This window comes from Vitis vinifera, chromosome 1 (assembly GCF_030704535.1).
Source record: "Vitis vinifera cultivar Pinot Noir 40024 chromosome 1, ASM3070453v1".
Classification (NCBI taxonomy): Eukaryota; Viridiplantae; Streptophyta; class Magnoliopsida; order Vitales; family Vitaceae; genus Vitis; species Vitis vinifera.
The window spans coordinates 25,654,417-25,675,325 of record NC_081805.1 but is presented as its reverse complement, the minus strand read 5'-3'; the positions used below and the strand labels follow the sequence as shown (position 1 = coordinate 25,675,325).

The following is a 20,909-nucleotide window of genomic DNA, read 5'->3' as shown; positions in this document are numbered from 1 at the left end:
AAAACCAGGTGGATATTTGTGTGCTATTACCTTCCATGTGCTAAAGGGGTATATTACCGAACTGGTGTCCCGCCACGGAGCTAATCTAAATATTTGTGTGACATTTGCCCCCTCTTTTCTGCAGTGTTTGGGGCGTGTAAAGGCCCTAGATCATACCCTCGCATGCCCAATGGCATGGCAGACTTCTCTATTAAAGTAATTTATAAATAAGCCTCAAAAATTAAACCTATCCAGCCCAAGGATCCGAACCTCACCAGAAGGGACTCATGCCTGTTCTGCCCTGCTCATCTCCGAACCGGATAACATACTGAAAAGATCACCAACAAAGACTGAACCAAGTTCTACTCCACTGATACAACATTAATAAGTTAACCATTCACCCACATGCTAGTTTATTCACATTAACATGGCGGAAGTGAGGAGAGACTCCTCCAATGGTCATTTACAAACTAGATTGACATTTCTACACACCCACCACAATCACAGATCTCTTTAATCTGAATCTGATGATGATTCACCAGCAGAAGAAGCAGCAGAATCCATTTCCTTCCCAGCCTCACTCTGCTTGAATGTCTTGGCTATCTTATCAATAGGAACTAGCGGGAAATAACCAAAGATGGTATAACCCTTTACGCTCATGTCTGTAACTACGTGGTTGTACTTATCTGACCAGTGAGCAGCTGTAGGTACTGCCATATCTGCTACCGTGTGGAAGAGGGGCACCTTGTTGAGGATAAACCACAGCTTCACTAGTTGGGTCAACATGAACAGCTTGTACGCGGTGGCGGCATGCTGCAAAGCTGCAGATGGACCACCAGCTTTCGCCTCCGATACAAGCGTTTGAGCTGTCTTTGATGCCTTCAGAACCAAACACTGGGCCTGGCCTACAACCTCCTTGGCTACTGGGGGCGCGTGCTTATCAAATTTGGCCGAGACTTCATCCACCTGTGGCCACCAGAACAGCAATATTTCACTTTCAAAATCCAATAAAACTTAGACCATGTTTGGTTCTAAAAAATCTGAGGAAAAACATGTGAGAAAGAAAGTACAAAAAAAAAGTGAAAGGAAATAAGAAATGAAGAAAAAAATAAATGTAAAGCCAATAAATAATTTTCATATAGTACTCTGAATTCGTTTCACTTATCTTAACTCTTTTATATAAAAATTAAATAATCCCTCGACCTATTTCATCATAAATTTACATTAGGATCATTTGCACATGTAGCATGTATACAGGGACACCAAACTAGTGAGGAAATTGTGATTTGCTATAATTGATGATCAGTAAAAGACCCAGAAAATTTGTGCAATTACATATGATGAATCACCAAAAATAGGATGAGATTTAGCATCAATATGAGGCAACTCCCTTCTTTCCAAATAAGAACAAAATGTCCAGTTCCTTGTATTTAAGTGAAAACACAGAAATTCTATGAACTTGTCAATTACTCATAAAAAATGACCAACACAAAAGTATGTCAAAGCACTGGATACATGCGCAGTTCCTGTGTAGGCAAAGCCTGAAAGAGTAAACCAATAAAAAAATACCTCACAAGGACAAGTAAACATAGGCTTGACCCCTAACGAAATCTATTAACACCACCTCAAGAAACTGTGGTTTCTTTAAATGATACAAGAAACAGAACCAAGTAACCTGTTAAAAGAGGAAAAGAATAACGTATAGAAACATACTACAAAAACTCCTGTTATATGATTCCAACCTTTGAAGAAAAAATAAAAAAAATTCCATATGGCTTCCTATATTTTTTTTGGCCGCAAAACGGAAGACCTGACCGAGAATTAAAGAACGATACCATGACACCTCATATCATATCCATCTCAAGAAACTAGGCTCTCACCGCATCATAACAAAATCGAAGCAAAATAATTGTTAAAACGAAGTCTCCGTTCTTGTCACTACATTTTCGATCCAAACCAGAACAGTACGGACAAAGAACTTATATCATCTCAATAAACCAAGGTTTCCTCGAATAATAGCAGGGAAGAAAAACCATTGGTAAAACGAAAAGCAAAGCAAAGAAAACAAATCGTCCGGGCACAAATGATAAGATCCCAAGTTCCCATCACTGTCCCAAATTTTCCAGGCAATCAAACCTAATTGAGCGAGATCCAGCCAAAAATGAGAAAATGAGTTACCTTCTTGTCCATAAAAACAAGGAGATGATCAGGCACGCCCTTGAATTTATCGTAAACGGGAGAGATCACAGCGGTGACAGCGTCCTCCACAGCTCCAACGGTTGATCTGAGAGGCCCCGAGTTCTGCTTCGCGTAATAGTACAGATTCGACACGCATACCAGAGCCTGGATCGCAGCAATCCTCACGAACCCTAGATGCTTCAATTCTCGCTTCTCCATCTACATCAACAAAAGAGCAACAAAAAAACAAACGAGTTTTTTTAGAGAAAAGGAAAACATATGAGAAGATGTTAATTGGAGAGATCCCGAAGAAGAAGAGAGTTGCAGACCTCGCAAGATGCCATTGTAGTTTGTGAGAGTGAAGCTCTGTCGACACTTCTTTTGTGCGAAACTCAAATACCAGGGTTCAGGTCTTGGTACATGTTTATAGGAAGCAACCACCAACCAGTCGTTTTGTACGGTAGTGTGATCGGACGGTGGATGTGAAATGAAGTGGCCCCCAGTCAACTAACTGGCTGAAGGCAAAGATTCGCGGTGATGGAGTAAGGCGCGTTTGGAGGTCTTTCTAGGAGAAAGTAGAGGCTTCGGGAAGGACACGTGGATTTAAGCTGTAGTGTTACTTCGGAAATATCGACCGTGTGAGGTGGGAGAGTCAGGCACAAGGCAACGCCCAATCTTCTCCTAGACGCTTGTAGTTGATTCTCCATCTAGCTCGAACCCCATGTAACAAATTATAATAATATAATTCACGCTTACATAATTTCGAATACAAAAAATTAAGCATTTAAAAATGTTTTAGAAATTAATTTTAAAAATTCAGAGAATTATATGATGTTTTTAAATAGTAAAATCACTCCATCAATGTAAAAAAATAATATAAATTCAAATATAAAGAGATTTTTCATAGAAGTGTTCTTCTAAAAAAATATTACTTATGAAAACAGGCTAGAGTAAAAATATTTTCCCAAGAATTACTTCCAGTCATATGTAGGGTTGATGATTTCTAACGTGATAGCGGTTTTAATTTGACAGTTCAAGCACTGTACCTAAAAGCTTTCCTAACCAATTCCAATTAAAGCGTTGTGAGGTGTTAATTAAAGAACCATACCAAGCGGCTTTCCTAGTCAATTCCACTTCAAATCGATGACATTTTCTTTTGAAAACATTTTAACAAACAAAATTTGCCATCTATTTATGTCTGCAAGAATTTGGGCTGGTGTATAACACAACAAGAGTTAGGGTAGGAAAATATTCTGTATAAAAGTGAAGCCTTTGCTAACAAAATTATGATCCACATATGTGCCAAAAATTGGAACATGCAAGCGGCACATATGCATATAGCACCAGTCCATCTAATCATCTACCAACATGGCCAAAAAAGAATGGTACCAGATAGTTCTGTTTATCAATTTCTATTGACACTTCCTGTGGCCTTTACCTTGTTTATCCTCCATGTAGTGTAAGTGTATGGACAAAGGCGTTCGTAAAGTGCCTTACAGGATTTTGGAGGGGAATGTGACTACCTATCATGTTTATGTCATTTTTTTTTCTCACTATTGATATCCCTTTTTATATTCGGGAAATGAATAAGAAAAGTCCTCCAGTGGCATTACAGGACCAAAGCTTTTCAGATAGCTTGAGCTTTCCGGCGCTTCAGGTATTGAAGGATAGGCTCCTTCACCTGTAAAAGGGAAAAGGAGTTAGGTCCAATTATAGTAATAAAATCGCCTTCTTACAGCTCTGCATTCTCCATGAACCATTGTGAACTATATTTGAAGCATACCGTGCTTGCTTTCCTGGATCTCTTGTCTTGGGTGGACCTACTACAGATAATGGCATCCACCTCATCACCGTAATTTGTATTTCCATTTGCTCTGGTGTTGTCACTCCCTGGTGCAAAGCTCTCTCTTGAAGCTATTGGCTACATCAATTATAAACGTAACAGTTTATCAAACAGCTTTGCAACTGCCCAGGAACAGGGAACTATTGTCACAGGCAACTAATGACTATACTAAATCACTAACCTCAACCCTGCTCGTGGGAGTGTTCCCCTGCCCCAGTGTCTTTGAAATGGTCTGCTCGCTCCTAATTGAGCCATTTTGATATACGTCTGATCTGCCTCTCATTCGCGTGAGATCTGATCCAATGGAGTGGAGGACACCGCATGTGGACATGTCCTTGAGGTTGCTTCCTAATCATCAGAAAGGCCATCTTTTGTTGCTATTCCTAAGAGATAATAAATAAATAAATAAATTCAAACGATCAAATAGGAAGTGATCCAATTGGGTACCGTTTGTGTGAAATCCTAGATGGTTGGAGTTGTCATGTGGCTCACTGACATCCAAATCCTGTTTCAGAATTAAGGAAGATTAATATAATCAAATTTGAAAACATGCAGTTATGCACAGAAAGAAAGGCAATAATTCATCACCATAGCTTCATTGTTCAAGGATTTTGTGACTTCAATTAGCTTTTTCTCAGTCAGATCAGAATGGATCACGCGCTTTCCTGCAGACAAGATACGATAATCACAAAGCTAAACCAAGATGGGAAGAACTTAAATCTGCCTAAATTATGGTGAACCTTCTATTGTCACATACCTAGCCTTCGGTTGCTTTTAGCATCAATAAATCCATCTTGGGTCATTCTATCAATTAGTTTGCGCACAGTAGTCTGATTGGCTTGTCCTTGGAGCATGTTTTGAAGCTTAGGAACTGTCACATAGTTCATCGGAAGAGCATAGTACAAAGCCTGCAATTTGAACAACAAAATGTCAAGGATATGCCACATGCAAAATCCATTCATGACAACAGTTATCTACACCTGACCTCCTGGAAAACACATACAAGCAACTCACCTTCATGTACATGTGATCCTCTCCCATAGCCTGGTCAACTTTATCATTAATAGGAAGTGCTTGAGCACCCATTTCTTCTTTCACAGCATCAAATTCATACTCACATTCCTAATATTTTGGCTTGTTAGAAGCAAAAGGACTATGAGCTAATAGTAAGATGATATGGATAGAAATATGAATGAACGGTAGATGAAATAAAACAACCTTCTGCCTCTTGATGGTGTAAGCGTCCTTTCCAGTTTTTGATAGAACACCTTCTTTAACAAGCTTGTCCATAATTTCTGAAGAAAGATAAGGGAAAAGAATCAAAAACAATTATGAAGGTAGTAATAGAACTTAACAATACAACATGTACTCTCCTTGTTTAAGCAATAACATGGCTCAAATTGCCAACTTACCTTCAGTCAAAACCTGCCAATCATAGAAATATAGATTGAAGAGGTCAGTATCATTGAATTGTAAATTAAGAATGGTTAGATAAACTAAAGAAATTGTGGGATTTTGAAGAATTCAATAGCCAATCAAATCCTCAGTTAAGGCTTAAGCTGTACAACCTGCCTCATGGAGGTGCATTTTTTTGGGGCTGTTTGAGGGCTAAATAAATTGGTGAAATGAATACTGCTGAGGTTTGAACTCTTGACCTCTTCCATGAACCAAGGGTATGTATGATATTAACTACCGATTGATATAAAAGCTTTCAGGCTGTTAAGTAGTTCGTTAATAATATATATTAAGCTTATTTACGCTACAGCCCTAACAACCCCCTACCACCACCACCAAAGGGAAAAGGGAAACTTTACCACTGAGATGTCGGGAAAATTTGACAGAACATCTGTGAGTTCAATGGTGTCAAGGTGGCAACAGCTGATCCAATCCTTCACCCGGCTCAATTGTTGTTCATCTTCCACCGAATCCTGGGTATCATCTGCAGAGTGTATGACAGTGAGTTTGTGTTAGCATTAGCACCACGGTTGGTTCAATAGTCCTGAAAAATTTTTAACTAAAAAGGAAAAGAAAAAATGCAGTGAAAACTAAAGGATTAAAGTTGCATATAACTTGATACGTTTTGGTATTTAATGAATTAAGATTTGTGTGAATGACTCATTCTGATATAAAAAATATTATGTTGGCATGAAGGTTGTTGCTGAAACTGAGTGAAGGAATACCTTCATCAACCATACCAGTGTCTTCAGGTGGCTTCTGCTTATCTGGACCAGAATTATTGTTACTCCGAGTTGAACTCACTGACAATATCAATGAACTGAAGTAGATAGGCAATGCAACAAATTGAAAAAGGGAACTGTATATTTTACCTACTGGTGCAACAATATATTGGTCCCTTTGCGAAAGGTTAACCTGAAACGAATAAAAATTAAGCATGACTTGTGCATAATTCATTAGTTGTAACCTAAATATAATCATGCTGTCATCATTCTAGCCTAGTTAAAGGTCAAGAAGAGAAAGCAAATATTGGAAGTTACCTCACTGTCAGATTCAGAATACTCATCTCTTTGTACAGAATCAGCTCCCAAACTCACATCATCATTTTGGATATCTTCGTTTTCATCCTCACAAGGATCAAGCACACTCTTTACCTGTACAAATGGTTGCATAAAAATCAGTGGAAGCCTGAACTATGGACTGAACATCTAGCCATTTCTGCAATCTTCACCCCTTACCTTGAGAGCTAATACGAGATGTTTGCTGTTCACATTCCCAACCTCCATTTTCAAAGGATTCTTGTTCCATGAGATATGAGCTTCTTCTTCAGTGCAGCTCCTAAAGAAAGGAGGTTCATAGTCCACTGGCTGCAGGTTGAATAAGTTTGTTACATTTCCTTCCCTCTGTTGAATTTTTCCACGTCAGAAGAAAAAATAATAGTATAATAGAAAAGGATTCCGAAATATATTCTCAGAATTGCCAAGCTTGGGAGCACTGGATGGAACAGACCAATGAGTTGGTTCTTCTAAAACACCAGAATTCATCCAATGGTGTAATACTGTAATAGGACCCTTTAGGCACACATTATATATGTTACACAGCATATAAATGTTGTAAAGGTTTCTGCCACAATTAAGCTTAAGGAGCCCGATCAAGTCCAAAATATGCACTACTCAGATTAGTTGAATCATCTTTAACTTGACTTCTTATATCCCAGAAGATGATAGTGCAAAAATTTAAAATGAAACGTAAGGAGATTACAAGTAAGATGCAGTACTTGTTGACTCATTCATACATGAAATCCCATACAAACTGATCTGAAAGTGGAAGTCCAAAAAACAATTCATTTTCTCTGGATTAAGGTGGAAATGCATAGCTACATCAGCTGGTACAGAGATTCATTTATAAGTTGGTTTAGCATTGCTTTCAAACACTTGTTTTCTGAAATATGACTTTAGTCGCTGATTTCCCAAGCTCTAATTAACAAGTTGAGGACATTTATGAATAGGAATCACAAAATTAAGCACATGAAACTGAATCAGAAGAAGTTAACAGCAGTCATACCGTCACATCATCATAGTAGAGGAGTTTCATCAGTATAGTGCGCTGAAACATGAATCAAATTTCTTACAGTTACATATAAATGTAGTTCAACTGCTTGTAGGAATTTGTATCTTCAAAACATGAATTGCAACCAAAATTTCTCAGTTTTCACTAAAGATCAATCCCCTAATTGATTTACCTCTTCTGGCATCCTATCTAGAGTTCTCATCAATTGCACCAGCGTACGGACCATTTTACAAGCAGAGCTCCTGGATATTGTATCATGAATTTATAAATACTTAAATTCAGAACCTAGACGATGATAGTAAGCAAAGGTCAAGTTTGGAGGGATTTCATGCACGATAATGTTACCTCATCTGATTGGGAGTAACTTCAGTTGCGGAGTTACACTTGAATGTTCCTCCCTTCTTGGTTCCAGTGCGATTGACATTCATTGAAACCTCTTGACTATCAGAATTTGAATAACTGAAAGAAACTGCAAGAGAAAAAAAATAGTTCTAATCTATTTAGCTCACAGAAAGTGTCCCAAAGAAGAAACCAAGTGAAACTTAAAAGTTAAAACTGTGTCAGGTTGCCAAGGAAACGTGAGGAAATAAATTTTCACTTATTGATATCTCATTATTTTGGACTCCAGAAACAAATAATGCAGATAACTTTGCTTATTTTGAGAGTGCTTAATTTTCTTGAAACCAGAATAACATGATGTATGCAATTCAGAATTTTCTTTTATGAGCCAATCAATAGATGAACTAATTTATATGAAATCTTACATGCATATTCTTCAATCATCGGGCCTTCTATTGCTTCACACACACAGAACATAAGCGTTTTCAGGTATTTCTTTTGCAATGCATCATAAACACCTTCAAAAACAAGAAAATATGTCACAAAAAATGGTTAAAATTTCAAAATCGAGAAGTTCATTCAGATCAATAGAATCAATGTGCCTTTTTCCATCCAATCAATCAGCCTGCGTGACTCTGCATCCATTGGCATAAGCTTCTTGATCTTCATCTCTGTTAATCATGCCACGATTTCAGAATTCACTAACCGAGAAAGTGGATTTTGAGGAAAATTAGAAAAACATCTGATAACGAGAAGCTCACCTAAGGCTGGAACTGACTTATCATTGAAATATTTTTCTGGAAAAAGTCCTCTGATGTAACTAATATTGAATATGGCAATACGGAGAAGGTTCCTTGTCTGTCCATTGCAAATTGTACATCCGTCAGAGAACATGTTATATCATTGATCGTGAGACATACAGTTGTCACTACACGTCAGAACCATAACTCCAGGGACAGAAAATGATCAACAACTGAAGAAAATAACTTTCATAGAGTCATTCCATGGTCATCGACGGTTTCACTGTCACATCCTTAAATACTTGAACATCTAATTAACTAAGAAAGGATCTGAAAATTTTTCATCTGTTTTCCCAGAGAAGATTGCATGATGAAAGACAATACGGATTTGAACAAACTTTGGTTCCGATTTAACAGTCATAAGTCATTCATCTAAGCCTTTTAGCACACAATGGTACTACTAGAAATTTTGGAAACAGAAGCCGATATTATGAGTTTCACATTCATAACTGACACGGATTTGAGAATACCAAACATTCCTGATCCAAATTCTCTAAATCACACAAAAATTCACCAATAAACATGCGAAAAAATGGACCTCAAATTCAACCTACGATTCATCGACTGTATGACGCTCTAATCCGAGAAAGAGAAAAACTACTAGCGTGGATCAACTGAACATGAACGAGTCACAATCGACTGAGAATTCAATAAAAGAAAAACACATTCCACACAGTTGTTATCGTAATCGTCCGTAGAAAGAATCACAAGCCAAAAATAAAATAAAAATCGGATCATTAGATACCAGAAGAAGAGAATCCTGCTCAGTGATCTCTGCTTCCTTCAATTTCTGTGCAACAACCTGAAAATTTATGGAAACAAAACGAGAAAATTACAGTGAGACTGAGAAGAGAGTGAATGGAGAACTAAAGCAGAAGATGTAATGATGAAGCGGAAATGAATGCTTCCCAGAGATTTCTCTGCTTACCATGATTTTCAGTGTTTTCAGAGAAGTGAACACAGAGCACTGTGTTAGGAATTTTGAAATTAAGTGAGCAATGGCGGGAGGAGAAGAGCTTGGGGGTATTTATAGGGCCACAAACTTAATCATGGTTAAATTTGCTTGATGGGTAACTCAACCATGGTTAATTGAGGAGCGCAAACCGTTGGAGGTTGAGTGCAGGTATAGGATCACGATCAATGGTAGTACATGCCATGCGAGCTGGCATGGAGAGATTTGGCTTAACCAAAAGGTATGAATCAGGTGACTGTTCACTTGTTACGAGTCTATAACCATTCAGAGTCCTTGTAATTCTCCACAAAGTAGTTGTCTGTAGACAAGGTGAGTATGGCCATTACTTTTCCAAGATCTTTCTCTTGTTCTTTTCTTACTTTTTCTCTTTCCTATTTTAAAGCTATTTTTAGAAGATTAAAATAGATATTTGATATGATTATCAAATTATAAAAATAACATCTCTTTTTCAATATCTTCAAAAAATGACATCTTTGGACTCTTTCACTCCCTCTTTACTTCGTTTGCCTCAAAACATATCCCACTTTTTTTTTTTCTATTTATTTTAGCATATTTTTAAGGGTGTTCACTTATTGAAGTTAAGTTTATTTTTACAAAACCCAAGTAATGTCAAGTTTTTATTACGATGATAATTTGAATTACATTATGATTAAATTTTATTGATAAAAAACTTGAATAAGTTTACAAGAATTGCAAGAATGGAACGGATTCAAACAACATAGGAATTTTAGCAAAGCTCTAATGTCATGATCAGACTCAAAAATGCTTGTAAGAATTGCAAGATGTCGCCTTTGAAAATCCTATTAATTCTCCCAACTTCGAAGAAATCACAAAGATTCTTTAGTTATTTTTATGCTCAAACTTTTCCCTGGAAGGAGTTATCTCCACCACTTCTCAGCACGCGATATAAATACATAACTTTAAAAGGCATTCCCAGGCTATCCTCCATTCTAAAGGCTATCATGAGCTTCTGCATACCATCTATTAAAGAAAAGTTCTTAACAGACTACATCATTGATCTTTTTCTTCCCTTCCCCTCCCCCCTCAACTTTTCTAGGTTGGAATCATCACACTCGTAATTTCAAATTTGTTTCACAAACTCATCCTCAACAAAGAGAATGGTGTTCCTAAAGTTAATGGTCTACAATTACAGGACAAAACCTGTCCACATTCCAACACTCTTTAAAACTTGCAGCTCACATTGGATCCTCACCTTTCAAAAGGATCCCCACTATTTGATTCTAAAGGATAAACAGCTGCAGCATTGATTCTCTCTCGAAGGTTGAACTTCTTAGCAATCAGTGGCCGGACATCTTCAACTCCAACTAAACTCTCCAAAAATGGAAGAAGTAAAAGCAACTCTTGGTCTGAACGATCGTTGAACCAGCTCTCAATTGGTATTCCATTGTCCACTTGAAACCCAAACGCCTGAGAAGTAGACCATCAACCTTGTTAATTATTACCAAAAAACCAAGATCCCAATAACTTTACAAAAAGAATCTACCCTTTTCATTACTCCAACATACATGGATAAACAGACAACCTATTTATCAGTATAAGACAATTCATTACGAATTTGACATGATTCTTATGTTTTATTTTTCCATAACTTAAATGCTACTCAAAGAAACTCCATAACAAGTAAATTGGATTCATTAGGAATTTAGCATAGACATCAAAACAAATCATACATTTCAACAACCCTAACTTACTGGTGCAAGTCCTCAGAGAACAAGTTTACAATTGACCAAGGAATTGGCCCCCAAACAAAAATTAAACTTCGACTAAAAGAGAGAAAAATAATGGGTTTTGCAGCAAAAACTCTACATTCCCCTAAAGAGAGCTGGAGATCGCTTTCCTACAACGCTCATGTGAAAATTACTTCAGCCACAGATTATTAATAACCTCAACAACACCCACCAACATAGACCTCAACTTTTCATACTACGATTTAGTTAATGAAGCATATAACAAAGGAACAAAACCAGAGCGAAGAGTAAAAGAAAAAAAGGCTCGATCAGCAGAAGCAAGATTAAAAACCTGCACAAAACACAGAAATTTTGCAAAGTACCTGTGGAGAGTTGTCAATTATGATGACATGTGCTAAATCCCGGCCAAGAACTGACAAATCCTTTAGGTAATTTCCCTCCACAAAAACACAGGATTCACGATAAACACGATGACGAAAGAACCTCCTCTTTGGATCAAGGACATTGAGGAGCTGCTCAGCATAGATGCTTTGGCTGGCCGTAAATATGATTATTTCGAAAAGGCTGGCAACCCTCTCCATAAAATCTTTGAGGTGAGGACGGCATCGAACATAAACCATATGCTCCTTGAGGTTAAAATTAACGGGGAATGTGAAGTCTGCATCATCACAAGGTTCTAGTGTAGAGTGCACTAAGGTCTCTGACAAAACAAATAAGTAGCTCAGTCCACGTAACAAACCATGTATCCTCCAACAGAAAACAGGTAACCAGGTCATGTATACCGTAATAGTAAAGCATCAAAACAGAGCTAAACATGACTACTAAATTCTTGTTCAGATTCAAGATATGAATGTGGAAAAGTAGGAGCCATTACTCTTTACTTGGGTCATCGCTTCCCCCTATCTACAGTAACATGCAATAATAACTCAAATTAAGAAAACTCAATACTCAGTAAAACAACAATTAGCAAGAGCTGAAACATGATACCAGATTGATTATTATACAAAACACTAGCTTCACATTAGCCACCAGTTTCTGTTTCAATATTTATATAACAAATTTAACATTAGAATATTTTTCACAAAAAAACATAAAGATGATCAATAGAGTCCAAAAGAAGCAAATGAAAGAGAAATAATGTTCCATCTAGTTTAGGAGTAAAGCTGAGACAAAGATATAGTCAAATCATAAAGAGTTTAAAATTCAAATATATGTCATGTCGTAAATATTTAATTAGGTGCTCATGATTGTACTCATCCAAAATAAGATTGGCACATTGGTAATAATATCTTAAATATGCTTACCATCTAAGTCCAGAACTAGAGTAGTTGGAGGACAACTCCGCGTCTGTTTAGGAAGCAGCAGGGGGCGGAAAGTTGGAACAACGGATGACAAATCTGGTAAGTTTTTTATGAATAAGTAAGGATCGAAGTCGTCAAATTCCTCACTGTCATCATCCTCAACGCACCCATCAGTTGACATAGAATCTTGACCATGCTCATCAACACATTCCAGTTTAGAGTTTTTCATGGCAAGATATATGGCTGAAACTTCAGATGACAGGTTGTTTCCTTCTAAGTCCACATTGCAAGATGAGTTCATAGAAGTTGCATCTGATGGAAGCTTCTGACTACCACAGTTACCCACATTTGCATTTTTGGATGGCATGTTTTTATCCACTTCCATATTACTATGGCATGTTGTGTTAACTGAAGTTATTGTATTCTCATTGGAATTCTCATCTCTACAAATGGATTCAGAAGTTCTCTTGATAAAGTGACAGTTCAGAGTATCAACATGTGAATACTCAATTTCACAATCCTGATGAAATTTCTGGTCTCCATTCCGGAGAATTTTGATGAAGTCGGCTGAAAAGGAAAAGGTAGTGATGAAAGATGAGATAGATAAATACAGAGAATAGCTGAGAAGAGTTTCTTAGGTGTTGACGAGCAGAGGAACATAATTGCATTGCTGGAAGGGAACAAAAAAGTGCATGTATTTCCCAACCTACCTCCACTAGCAATTTCCCCACCAGCACTTTTTGACATGTGAAAAGCAGGAGAAAATATAGTTTCCAACACAGGCACAGCAGTTTCCTCGTTGTAGCTCTGCAATAAGACACAGACAATCATATAATAAACAAGATTTTTTTTTTTAACTCTAAATAAGAAAACATTTGCAGAGTTCCTTTTTCCTCTGATAAGAAGCTTTTTCAAAGTTCTGACATTCACCCACATCCTAAAATGAAATTGAGAACATAACAACATGCTCTTATTAAATGCCACATTTAAACACAAGCCAGCAAGTAGGAAATTCAATAGTAAAGAATATACAGTGCTGCTATAAAATTTTGCAAACACGTGAATTACTCAAAGCCGGAAATTAATGATCCTTGCTCTAAACTTCGAGAGCTACCTTCACCTACAGCACAATAAGGCCTTTTTCCCTATACAGAAGCACAGAGCCATCAATTTTCAGCAAGCTGCTCACCTTCATAGACTGTTGATGTAGGATAACTCTAGAATGGTTGCCGACAAATCAAATAGGAGGGCTAGGGCTTTTAGCTTTTAGGGTTAAGGATAGGAACAAGGGATGAAGTTTATGGCAGCAAAAAATAAAATAAAAAAATATAGAGAAAGAAGATAAGAAGAAGAGATAGAAACCGGAGTTTCATTAAGGCCAAGTCTCACCTAAAAGAAAAGAAAATCAATGGAGTTTTGAACCTTGAGAATTGCAACACTTAAAAAAAAAAATTAATATTATTTAATCACCAATCAATACTTTGGCTTACATTAACTAGCCTTATTTATATAAGAAATCCAAATTCTACTAACCTATTATGCTGTAGTTTTCCTATAACCTAATTAGCTACTACTTCTAATTTGACTCCAAAAATAATAATCCTAATTTAATTCCAACTAATACTAATGCCCATCAGCCCATACTCATTAGATGTTTCTCAACTAAAAAAATTGTTAGGCCACAGTCAGCCTTGTTTTGACATTATTTGACCAAAAGATCTTTGTTAGCAGTTCTTCAGAAAATATGGAAGTCACCCATCCTCATCAGATGTTCCTCAACTAAAAGAATTGCTAGGCCACAGTCAGCCTTGTTTGAGAATTTTACGTTATTTGACCGAAAGAATCTTTGTTAGCAGTTCTACAGAAAATATGGAAGTCCAGACTAATACATTCTGCCTACTTCATCCAAGTAGACCATTCAACCCTCAAGCCCCAATACTTCCCCAGAGAGCTCTGTTTACCCGATATATAATATGCAGCAGCAGCCTATGTTAGGCTGGCCTATTATGGATTTAGCCATGGTTGAACTTTAGTCATGCATGTTCACACTAACATTCAAGAACACAAATTCTTACTATTACTAATTTATGCCTGTAGTTGCATTATTATATATGCAGTGTAAAATAGGGTTTCTAGTACAGGTTGATAAAGAACCTTAATGCAGAATGTAACTCCTATTATATCTCAAAATCTAACTCTTCATTCAAACAAAGTTGGAAATTGTCATGACTTTGCATTCAAAAGAAAAGTGAATATTATCTCATGTCAAGCCCTTGAAGCCTGACTCAAGTGGTAAAAGGATGGAGAGGGTTTGTGGGAGGTTTCAAGTTCAAGTCCTATTAGGGACAAAAATTTACCTATCAAAAAAATAAAAAATCTCATGTCAAGAGCACCTATCCCACTACTTGTGTTGACTACAGGAGTCATTTTCCATTTTCCTCTATGTCGGATGGTGTTTTGTTGTAGATGGTTTAACCAGCTTCCCTTTTTTCAGAGAGCAATACCTCATTGCACATCCTGTGGCCTTCTCCTTGTTCAACTCAATTTTAAACAGTGAGCCTAAGCCTAATGCGCAACCACTCCCTAGTTATAGCATTTCACTTGACAAGGCATATGCCTTGTTGGAGAGGTATGCCTCATCTAACTTACTTTTCCTTTTTAAACAATTTTGTTCTTGAAATTTCTAACTGCATATTGAATTTTGTATAATTTCATTATGTTTTTGTTAAATGCTTCCTTTAAATATTTAGAATCTTAATTTTTTTGTTGATTGGATTAGATTTTGAATCATATTTTATAAAATTGATATGCATCCTTGGTCACATTTCGCTTTGCTCAGGCACACGCCTTGTGTTGCACTTTAAGCGCTCTTTGTGCCTTTTAAAACTATAGTTCAACTTGAAGCAGATCATCCTATGCTATTTCAGCATTGAGAATTCATCTCTCATTACCAAAGATAAAACTGACGCTTTCACATGGTCTTCAATTGGTATGACACCACCTCTTCACCCCATGAATGCATTTATTTCTGGTCTAATTCATTCTCATCATCTACTCAGACATTTTAACATCCTTATTTCAACAATGTTCATCTTCTGAACAATATCACAGAATATTTTTACCATAAAGCATGACTAGTCTAAGACCCAGCTTATGGAATTTTCAATATAATTCCATAAATACATGATGCATGTCAATAACATTAAATTCTAATTCATGAGCATAGCAATGACATTTCAATTACTAAAAGTGTCTAACATCCATCTATCAAAACACATCAAGAAAGTGAAATCCTCACAGAGAAGTAAGGGCATTGAGAATTTTAGTTCCAAATTAACATAAAAAAATCAAGCATATGATAGGAAAGAATAAAAAATGTACCATAAAAAGGATAACAATGTTGACCATAAGGCCAACTCCAGCTCAGGAAGTCAATTAAGCAAGGATGGATTGAACAATTACCTTACAGTCAATGGAAGCATCACTAGTTCCATTATACCCCAAACAAACATCAAAGGTCTCATCATGCACCAAACCGTATCTGGTATTCAAATTTCCTGCAGCAACAGGCTCTTCACATTTCTTGGAAAGCGAACCAGCTGACATTATAAGGGGAAGATGAGAAATAAGTTCACTTATAGACAATAGAACTGTAAATCTTTTTCCTACAAAAATATTTGAAAGTAATGGCTATTTAAAAATACAAAAAAAAAACAAAAAGAAAAAGAAAAAGAAATACACCTCCATGGAGCCAATTCAAGTCCACAAATCATTAAAATGCATGAAACTGTTCAACAAATCCATTAACAGAATCAAGTCAATCACAAACATAAGATAAGTTGTTAAACATATAGAACCAAAACATGTATCCTGTGTGTGTGGATGGGGTGGGAGGGTGTGCGCGCACATATCCTCTATCAATGAGCCTAGTCAGGTTAAAATATGAGGGCTAAAAAAGGTCTGGCATTGTCAACAATATATTTATTGGGATGACCAGGGAGAGACTGAAAAACATATTTAAAAGAAAAAGGCACCTTTAAGAATAGAAATAATTACATAAACCATCAACTTTCATGCAGAAGGCCCTAAGACTGGAAACAGTATGCTAGAACAAATTTTACTTGGGTTCTGGTTAGTAATGATTTGTATTCCTGTTCCAGTAGACTGAAACACACTTCTGGAATGGACGCATATTCATTCGTGTATATTCTAAAGTATACAATATGATCTGCACGGAAACACACTTTTGGAATATTTGTGTACATTCTAAAGTATACAATATGATTCATCTCTAATAGGCAAAATGCATAGAATTGGTTCACATTTTGACTATTCTTGACTATTAAAACAAATCATATTTCAAGTTTAAAAATCATTACCACATAAAGGCATTGCTTCAAAAAACCCCTTCAAGAAGTTGCTCAAGTGTTTTCTTTATCACATATTACAAACACATGCAGTTTTAGACACAGACAGCACAGTTTCTTGATGAGATTTTGAATTCAGAAATATCAACTAACCAATGCTATAAAAGCTCAACTTTTTCAATTAATATATTCATGCTTCAGTATGTACTTGAATAGGATTGGAGGATTGTATTTTGGCACTTAAATTCTTGATGAGGTGTTTTGCTTATATGAGTCAAAGCATAACACCTGAAGCTAAACACGGCATAAGCCTCAACTTAAACAAAAAATAAACAACTAATAATAAAAAAGAAAATAAAAAATCTCAAAATAATAATAATAATAATAATAAAATCACATTAAAATCGAACAATAAGAAAACCATACATTCATAATTTATTACCAAATTAATTGTTTGTCATCATCAATAGTTTCTAATTCAATTCATCTTCATTTCTTCTAAAATCCAACTCTATCTCATAGTTTTATCAAATAATCTTCAACACTGCTATATTATCCTCCACATCAGTATTAATGGCTACACATTCTTCATCATCCATCAATTATAGTGAACTTTGCACGAAATTTTCATGAGATCATATGTTGCTATACCTCAAGTGCCACATAATCTTCATTTTATATATCTGTGTGTCTAACAAGACATGATGCAATGGGGTTCACAATGCAGAACCTAGAGTAATTGATATCTCAATAACTACTTGACACCAGATGGGATTTATCATTTTAACATCATCCATGGAGCATGGCATGCTTTCTATTTAGAAGTTTATCAAGATACAATATGAAGAGTTAGAATACCATGTGAACTAACATCATGAAATTATTTTTCACTCACTCAGATACACTTTGAAAACAAGGATTTCAAAGAAGAAAGCAATACCAACAAAGAAAGGCAAAACTAGATAAAGAAACTTCTCCACAACCATAGCCTAAATAAGAAGAAGGTTTCAACTTACCAAATCTCTGCCTTCGGGTAGAGGATGCAATTATCTCAGTTACTTTCTGTTCTTTAATTTGTACAGTTTCAGATACCTTCTTCTGAGATCTCGAAACCCTGGGATTGGCATGCTCTCGAGCAGAATTTCTTCCAGGCATTTTTTTCTTGGTTTGCATCTCCAACTCCAAAGAATATCTTGGTTTTAAGAAGGTTATTATTATCTAGTTTGCTTCAGCTGAATAATTCAACATGCACAGTCCCCTGCCCAAAGCTTCCTCCTTTTGAAATAGACTCTTACTGAAGAAAGCCTGTGCTAAGGATGAAAGGCTGAAATGTTAAAATGGAAAGGAAAGGTCAATAACCATTTTTTTTTTTTTGATAAGTGAAGAAACCGATTTGATTATAACATATAAGAGAAGTTAGTGATCAAATCAATGGACTCAAATGGACAATGAGACTACGTAACATTTGAAGATGAAACAAACAGGTCCCCGGGGGTTGTCAACAAAGTGATAAATGTGATGTAAAATAAGGATATTCTCAAATAGGATTTTTTAAGCGGAATGTGATAAATAATGGGTTTAAAATCATTCTATTCAATACTTGATAGAGCTTTTGTATTGTAAGAAAAGATCAATTTTTCAAAAGGCTAAACTGGAAGTTTCTAAACACCTTGGACTACTCTAGAAACACTCTACTGCAAACAATGAATCCACTCATTGCTCTTTTAATAAAAAGAAAGATTTGTTTAGATAATGATGCATGGAGAAAGAAAGCACATGTAGGCAGAAAAGAATAAAAAATACATAGGATTAGGAAAAACAAAAAATAATAATTGCAATTGGAGGGGCAAAATCATGTCATATGTATTTGAAGACAAACCAATTACCAACAGATATTAATAGTTTATAAACCACGCAAACAAGATCCCTAACATGTTAACATTGGCCAATTATTGGTCGTGGTTAGATGCAGAAACAAGAAAATAGATTATATGTGGAAAAGTAACTCTGGGTCCTAGAGACAACACATACTTCAAAGCAAAAAACCAAAAAAAATATAGAGCAAAATAGAAAATCTTAACGGAAGTTTTTTATTGATCTACTAATTACTAAACCTTCAATAACAGAATTTGAATAATCGACCAACTTAAAATAACACCCCAGCCATGGGGTTTCCTTACGTAGCACTTCTATGGCTCGATATACAATCCAAAGCGCACAGACCAGGTGTTTCCCATACCCCAGAATGCTGAAAGATAATAAAAGCACCTTGACTTGAGTCCTTCTAGTTCTAACTGGTTTATCATAATACACACATTCTAGGGTTTCAAAATTCCCTGGCCTCTACTTCAGCATTTGATTTTTCAATTAACACAATAGAGAAAAATGCCTTATTTTCTAAATTCCCATCGCCATCTCAATCCGCAATACAGTGACAGACTAGTAAGTGAAAGCTCCCTTGACTCTACTCTACTGACCACTACAAATTCAAACAGAGCTTAAGAAATGTGAAATCCAAAACCGCACCAAATCTGATAAGTAACAACGCTAAAAAAACACAAAAGAAACCATACAAATTCCAAGGAAACTGATAATAAGCCAAACCCTAGAAACTCAAACAACAGACCGGAGGGGAAAAAAAGGCAGAACACGAGAACACCATCGAAACCGACAAATTCGAGCTGGAAAGCATTTCAACAACTTATACCTGAAAGCAAATCGTCCTCGGGAAAATGAAGAAAACTGAATCTACATTAACTTTAGCTGCGATTGAGAACAACAGCAAGCAATAAACGCAGTCATTGAAGAGATACAGAGAGCTGGCGAAAAGAGTGAAGTGCGAAGAAAATAGGAACCCTAAAAATTTCTTACCATTCAGTAAATGGAGAGACTGTGTTTGGGGTGTTTGGATGTTTTCCCTCCAAAGAAGAAAAGAGAGGGAAAATTTGGGAAGAGAAGGAAAATAATTTTGCTCGAAAGAAAAGGAGTGAGAATGAAAAACTAATAATTCAACATTTTCGAAAGATAATTTTCCGAATTTGAAGATTCCCCATCACACACAATCCCATAGCTTCCCATACTCGCATCTTTCATCTGAAAAACATACTCGCCCTTTTTTATGGCCACGTAACCAAACATGTTTGTGAAATTACACTCGGTGTGAGACAGGGAGTTCTTTTCACGTGGTTACGTCACCAATGAGGAAAACGCGTTTCCTTTTCAAATTTTGCTACAAGATAAAATTTTGCTGGCCCCCCAAAAACGACGTCGTCTGGGCGAGGAAATACTTTAAACGACGTCGTTAACGAGCTGACAGCCGCGCCCCGCAGTTTGCCTAGTCCTCAAAGAAAGGACCAAATGTCAGAAATGATCATTCAAAATTTTTGGATCGGCCCCGAGAGGCACGGATTCCGAGTTCAAATTTCGGCTAAGTAATTGAATCCTAGCACTTTTGTATTGAAAAAAAAAATATTCAATTTAATTATATATTTCAAAATATATATTTGCAACGGTCGTGCTCTCAATATAGAAATTTTATTTATAAATAACCTTTCAATTTTTTATAAATTTCAAAATATTTGTATTGAAAAGGAATATCTAAACATATAGAGAAAAATATTATACCACATAGTAAAAATCTATTCAACCTCGACACTTAAAAGGGGATGTAAATGACTTTTAAAGTACATAAGAGGAGAAGGTTAATTAAAAATTTCCTTGAATAAAAACTCAAAACCCTTTTTAACATGGTGAATATTCGATACACATATATAGTAAACTTATATTACAATTTTCAAAATAATTTTAATTATAATTACAAAATTAATTATTATAAAATTAATCCAATTTCAATTATAAAATCAATCAATTATGCAAAATTAGAATTCCACCACAA

The 20,909-nt window shown here is 36.0% G+C and overlaps 2 protein-coding genes across 2 annotated transcripts; both read right to left on the bottom strand.

The window, feature by feature from the left end:
* Positions 1-330: 330 nt before the first annotated feature.
* On the bottom strand, positions 331-20,018 carry LOC100262484 (uncharacterized). The gene is made up of 34 exons (XM_059737071.1): positions 19,886-20,018; positions 19,722-19,777; positions 18,031-18,338; positions 16,110-16,246; positions 13,358-13,454; positions 12,651-13,214; positions 11,709-12,046; positions 10,851-11,065; positions 9,769-9,891; positions 9,593-9,680; positions 9,410-9,466; positions 8,626-8,722; positions 8,467-8,535; positions 8,290-8,382; positions 7,871-7,994; positions 7,698-7,767; positions 7,520-7,561; positions 6,694-6,858; positions 6,496-6,609; positions 6,328-6,370; positions 6,181-6,258; positions 5,815-5,939; positions 5,413-5,425; positions 5,219-5,295; positions 5,015-5,122; positions 4,758-4,908; positions 4,589-4,665; positions 4,448-4,505; positions 4,182-4,348; positions 3,982-4,078; positions 3,776-3,838; positions 2,487-2,548; positions 2,158-2,376; positions 331-945 (listed from the first exon to the last, which is right to left on the bottom strand). The coding sequence occupies exons 3-34, from the start codon at positions 18,185-18,187 to the stop codon at positions 493-495; spliced, it is 4,341 nt and encodes a 1,446-aa protein (XP_059593054.1). The 5' UTR covers positions 18,188-18,338; positions 19,722-19,777; positions 19,886-20,018; the 3' UTR covers positions 331-492.
* LOC100267642 (meiosis-specific protein ASY1) lies at positions 3,538-9,689 on the bottom strand. The gene is made up of 22 exons (XM_010657564.3): positions 9,593-9,689; positions 9,410-9,466; positions 8,626-8,722; positions 8,467-8,535; positions 8,290-8,382; positions 7,871-7,994; positions 7,698-7,767; positions 7,520-7,561; positions 6,694-6,822; positions 6,496-6,609; positions 6,328-6,370; positions 6,181-6,222; positions 5,815-5,939; positions 5,413-5,425; positions 5,219-5,295; positions 5,015-5,122; positions 4,758-4,908; positions 4,589-4,665; positions 4,448-4,505; positions 4,182-4,348; positions 3,941-4,078; positions 3,538-3,838 (listed from the first exon to the last, which is right to left on the bottom strand). Exons 1-22 carry the CDS (start codon positions 9,593-9,595, stop codon positions 3,785-3,787), a joined length of 1,851 nt encoding a protein of 616 aa, XP_010655866.1. The 5' UTR covers positions 9,596-9,689; the 3' UTR covers positions 3,538-3,784.
* Positions 20,019-20,909: the final 891 nt, after the last annotated feature.

Bases quoted from the DNA above. Each gene is read 5' to 3' on its own strand.
- LOC100267642 (XM_010657564.3), bottom strand. The intron at 6,371-6,495 runs GTAACTTCCAAT...TATTCGTTTCAG, and splicing joins ATTCTGAATCTGACAGTGAG to GTTAACCTTTCGCAAAGGGA. The intron at 5,123-5,218 runs GTTGTTTTATTT...CCAAAATATTAG, and splicing joins ACACCATCAAGAGGCAGAAG to GAATGTGAGTATGAATTTGA.
- LOC100262484 (XM_059737071.1), bottom strand. From the start codon at position 18,187: ATGCAAACCAAGAAAAAAATGCCTGGAAGAAATTCTGCTCGAGAGCAT. The intron at 6,259-6,327 runs GTAAAATATACA...TGATATTGTCAG, and splicing joins ATATATTGTTGCACCAGTAG to TGAGTTCAACTCGGAGTAAC. The intron at 4,909-5,014 runs GTGAGTTGCTTG...TTCAAATTGCAG, and splicing joins AGGATCACATGTACATGAAG to GCTTTGTACTATGCTCTTCC.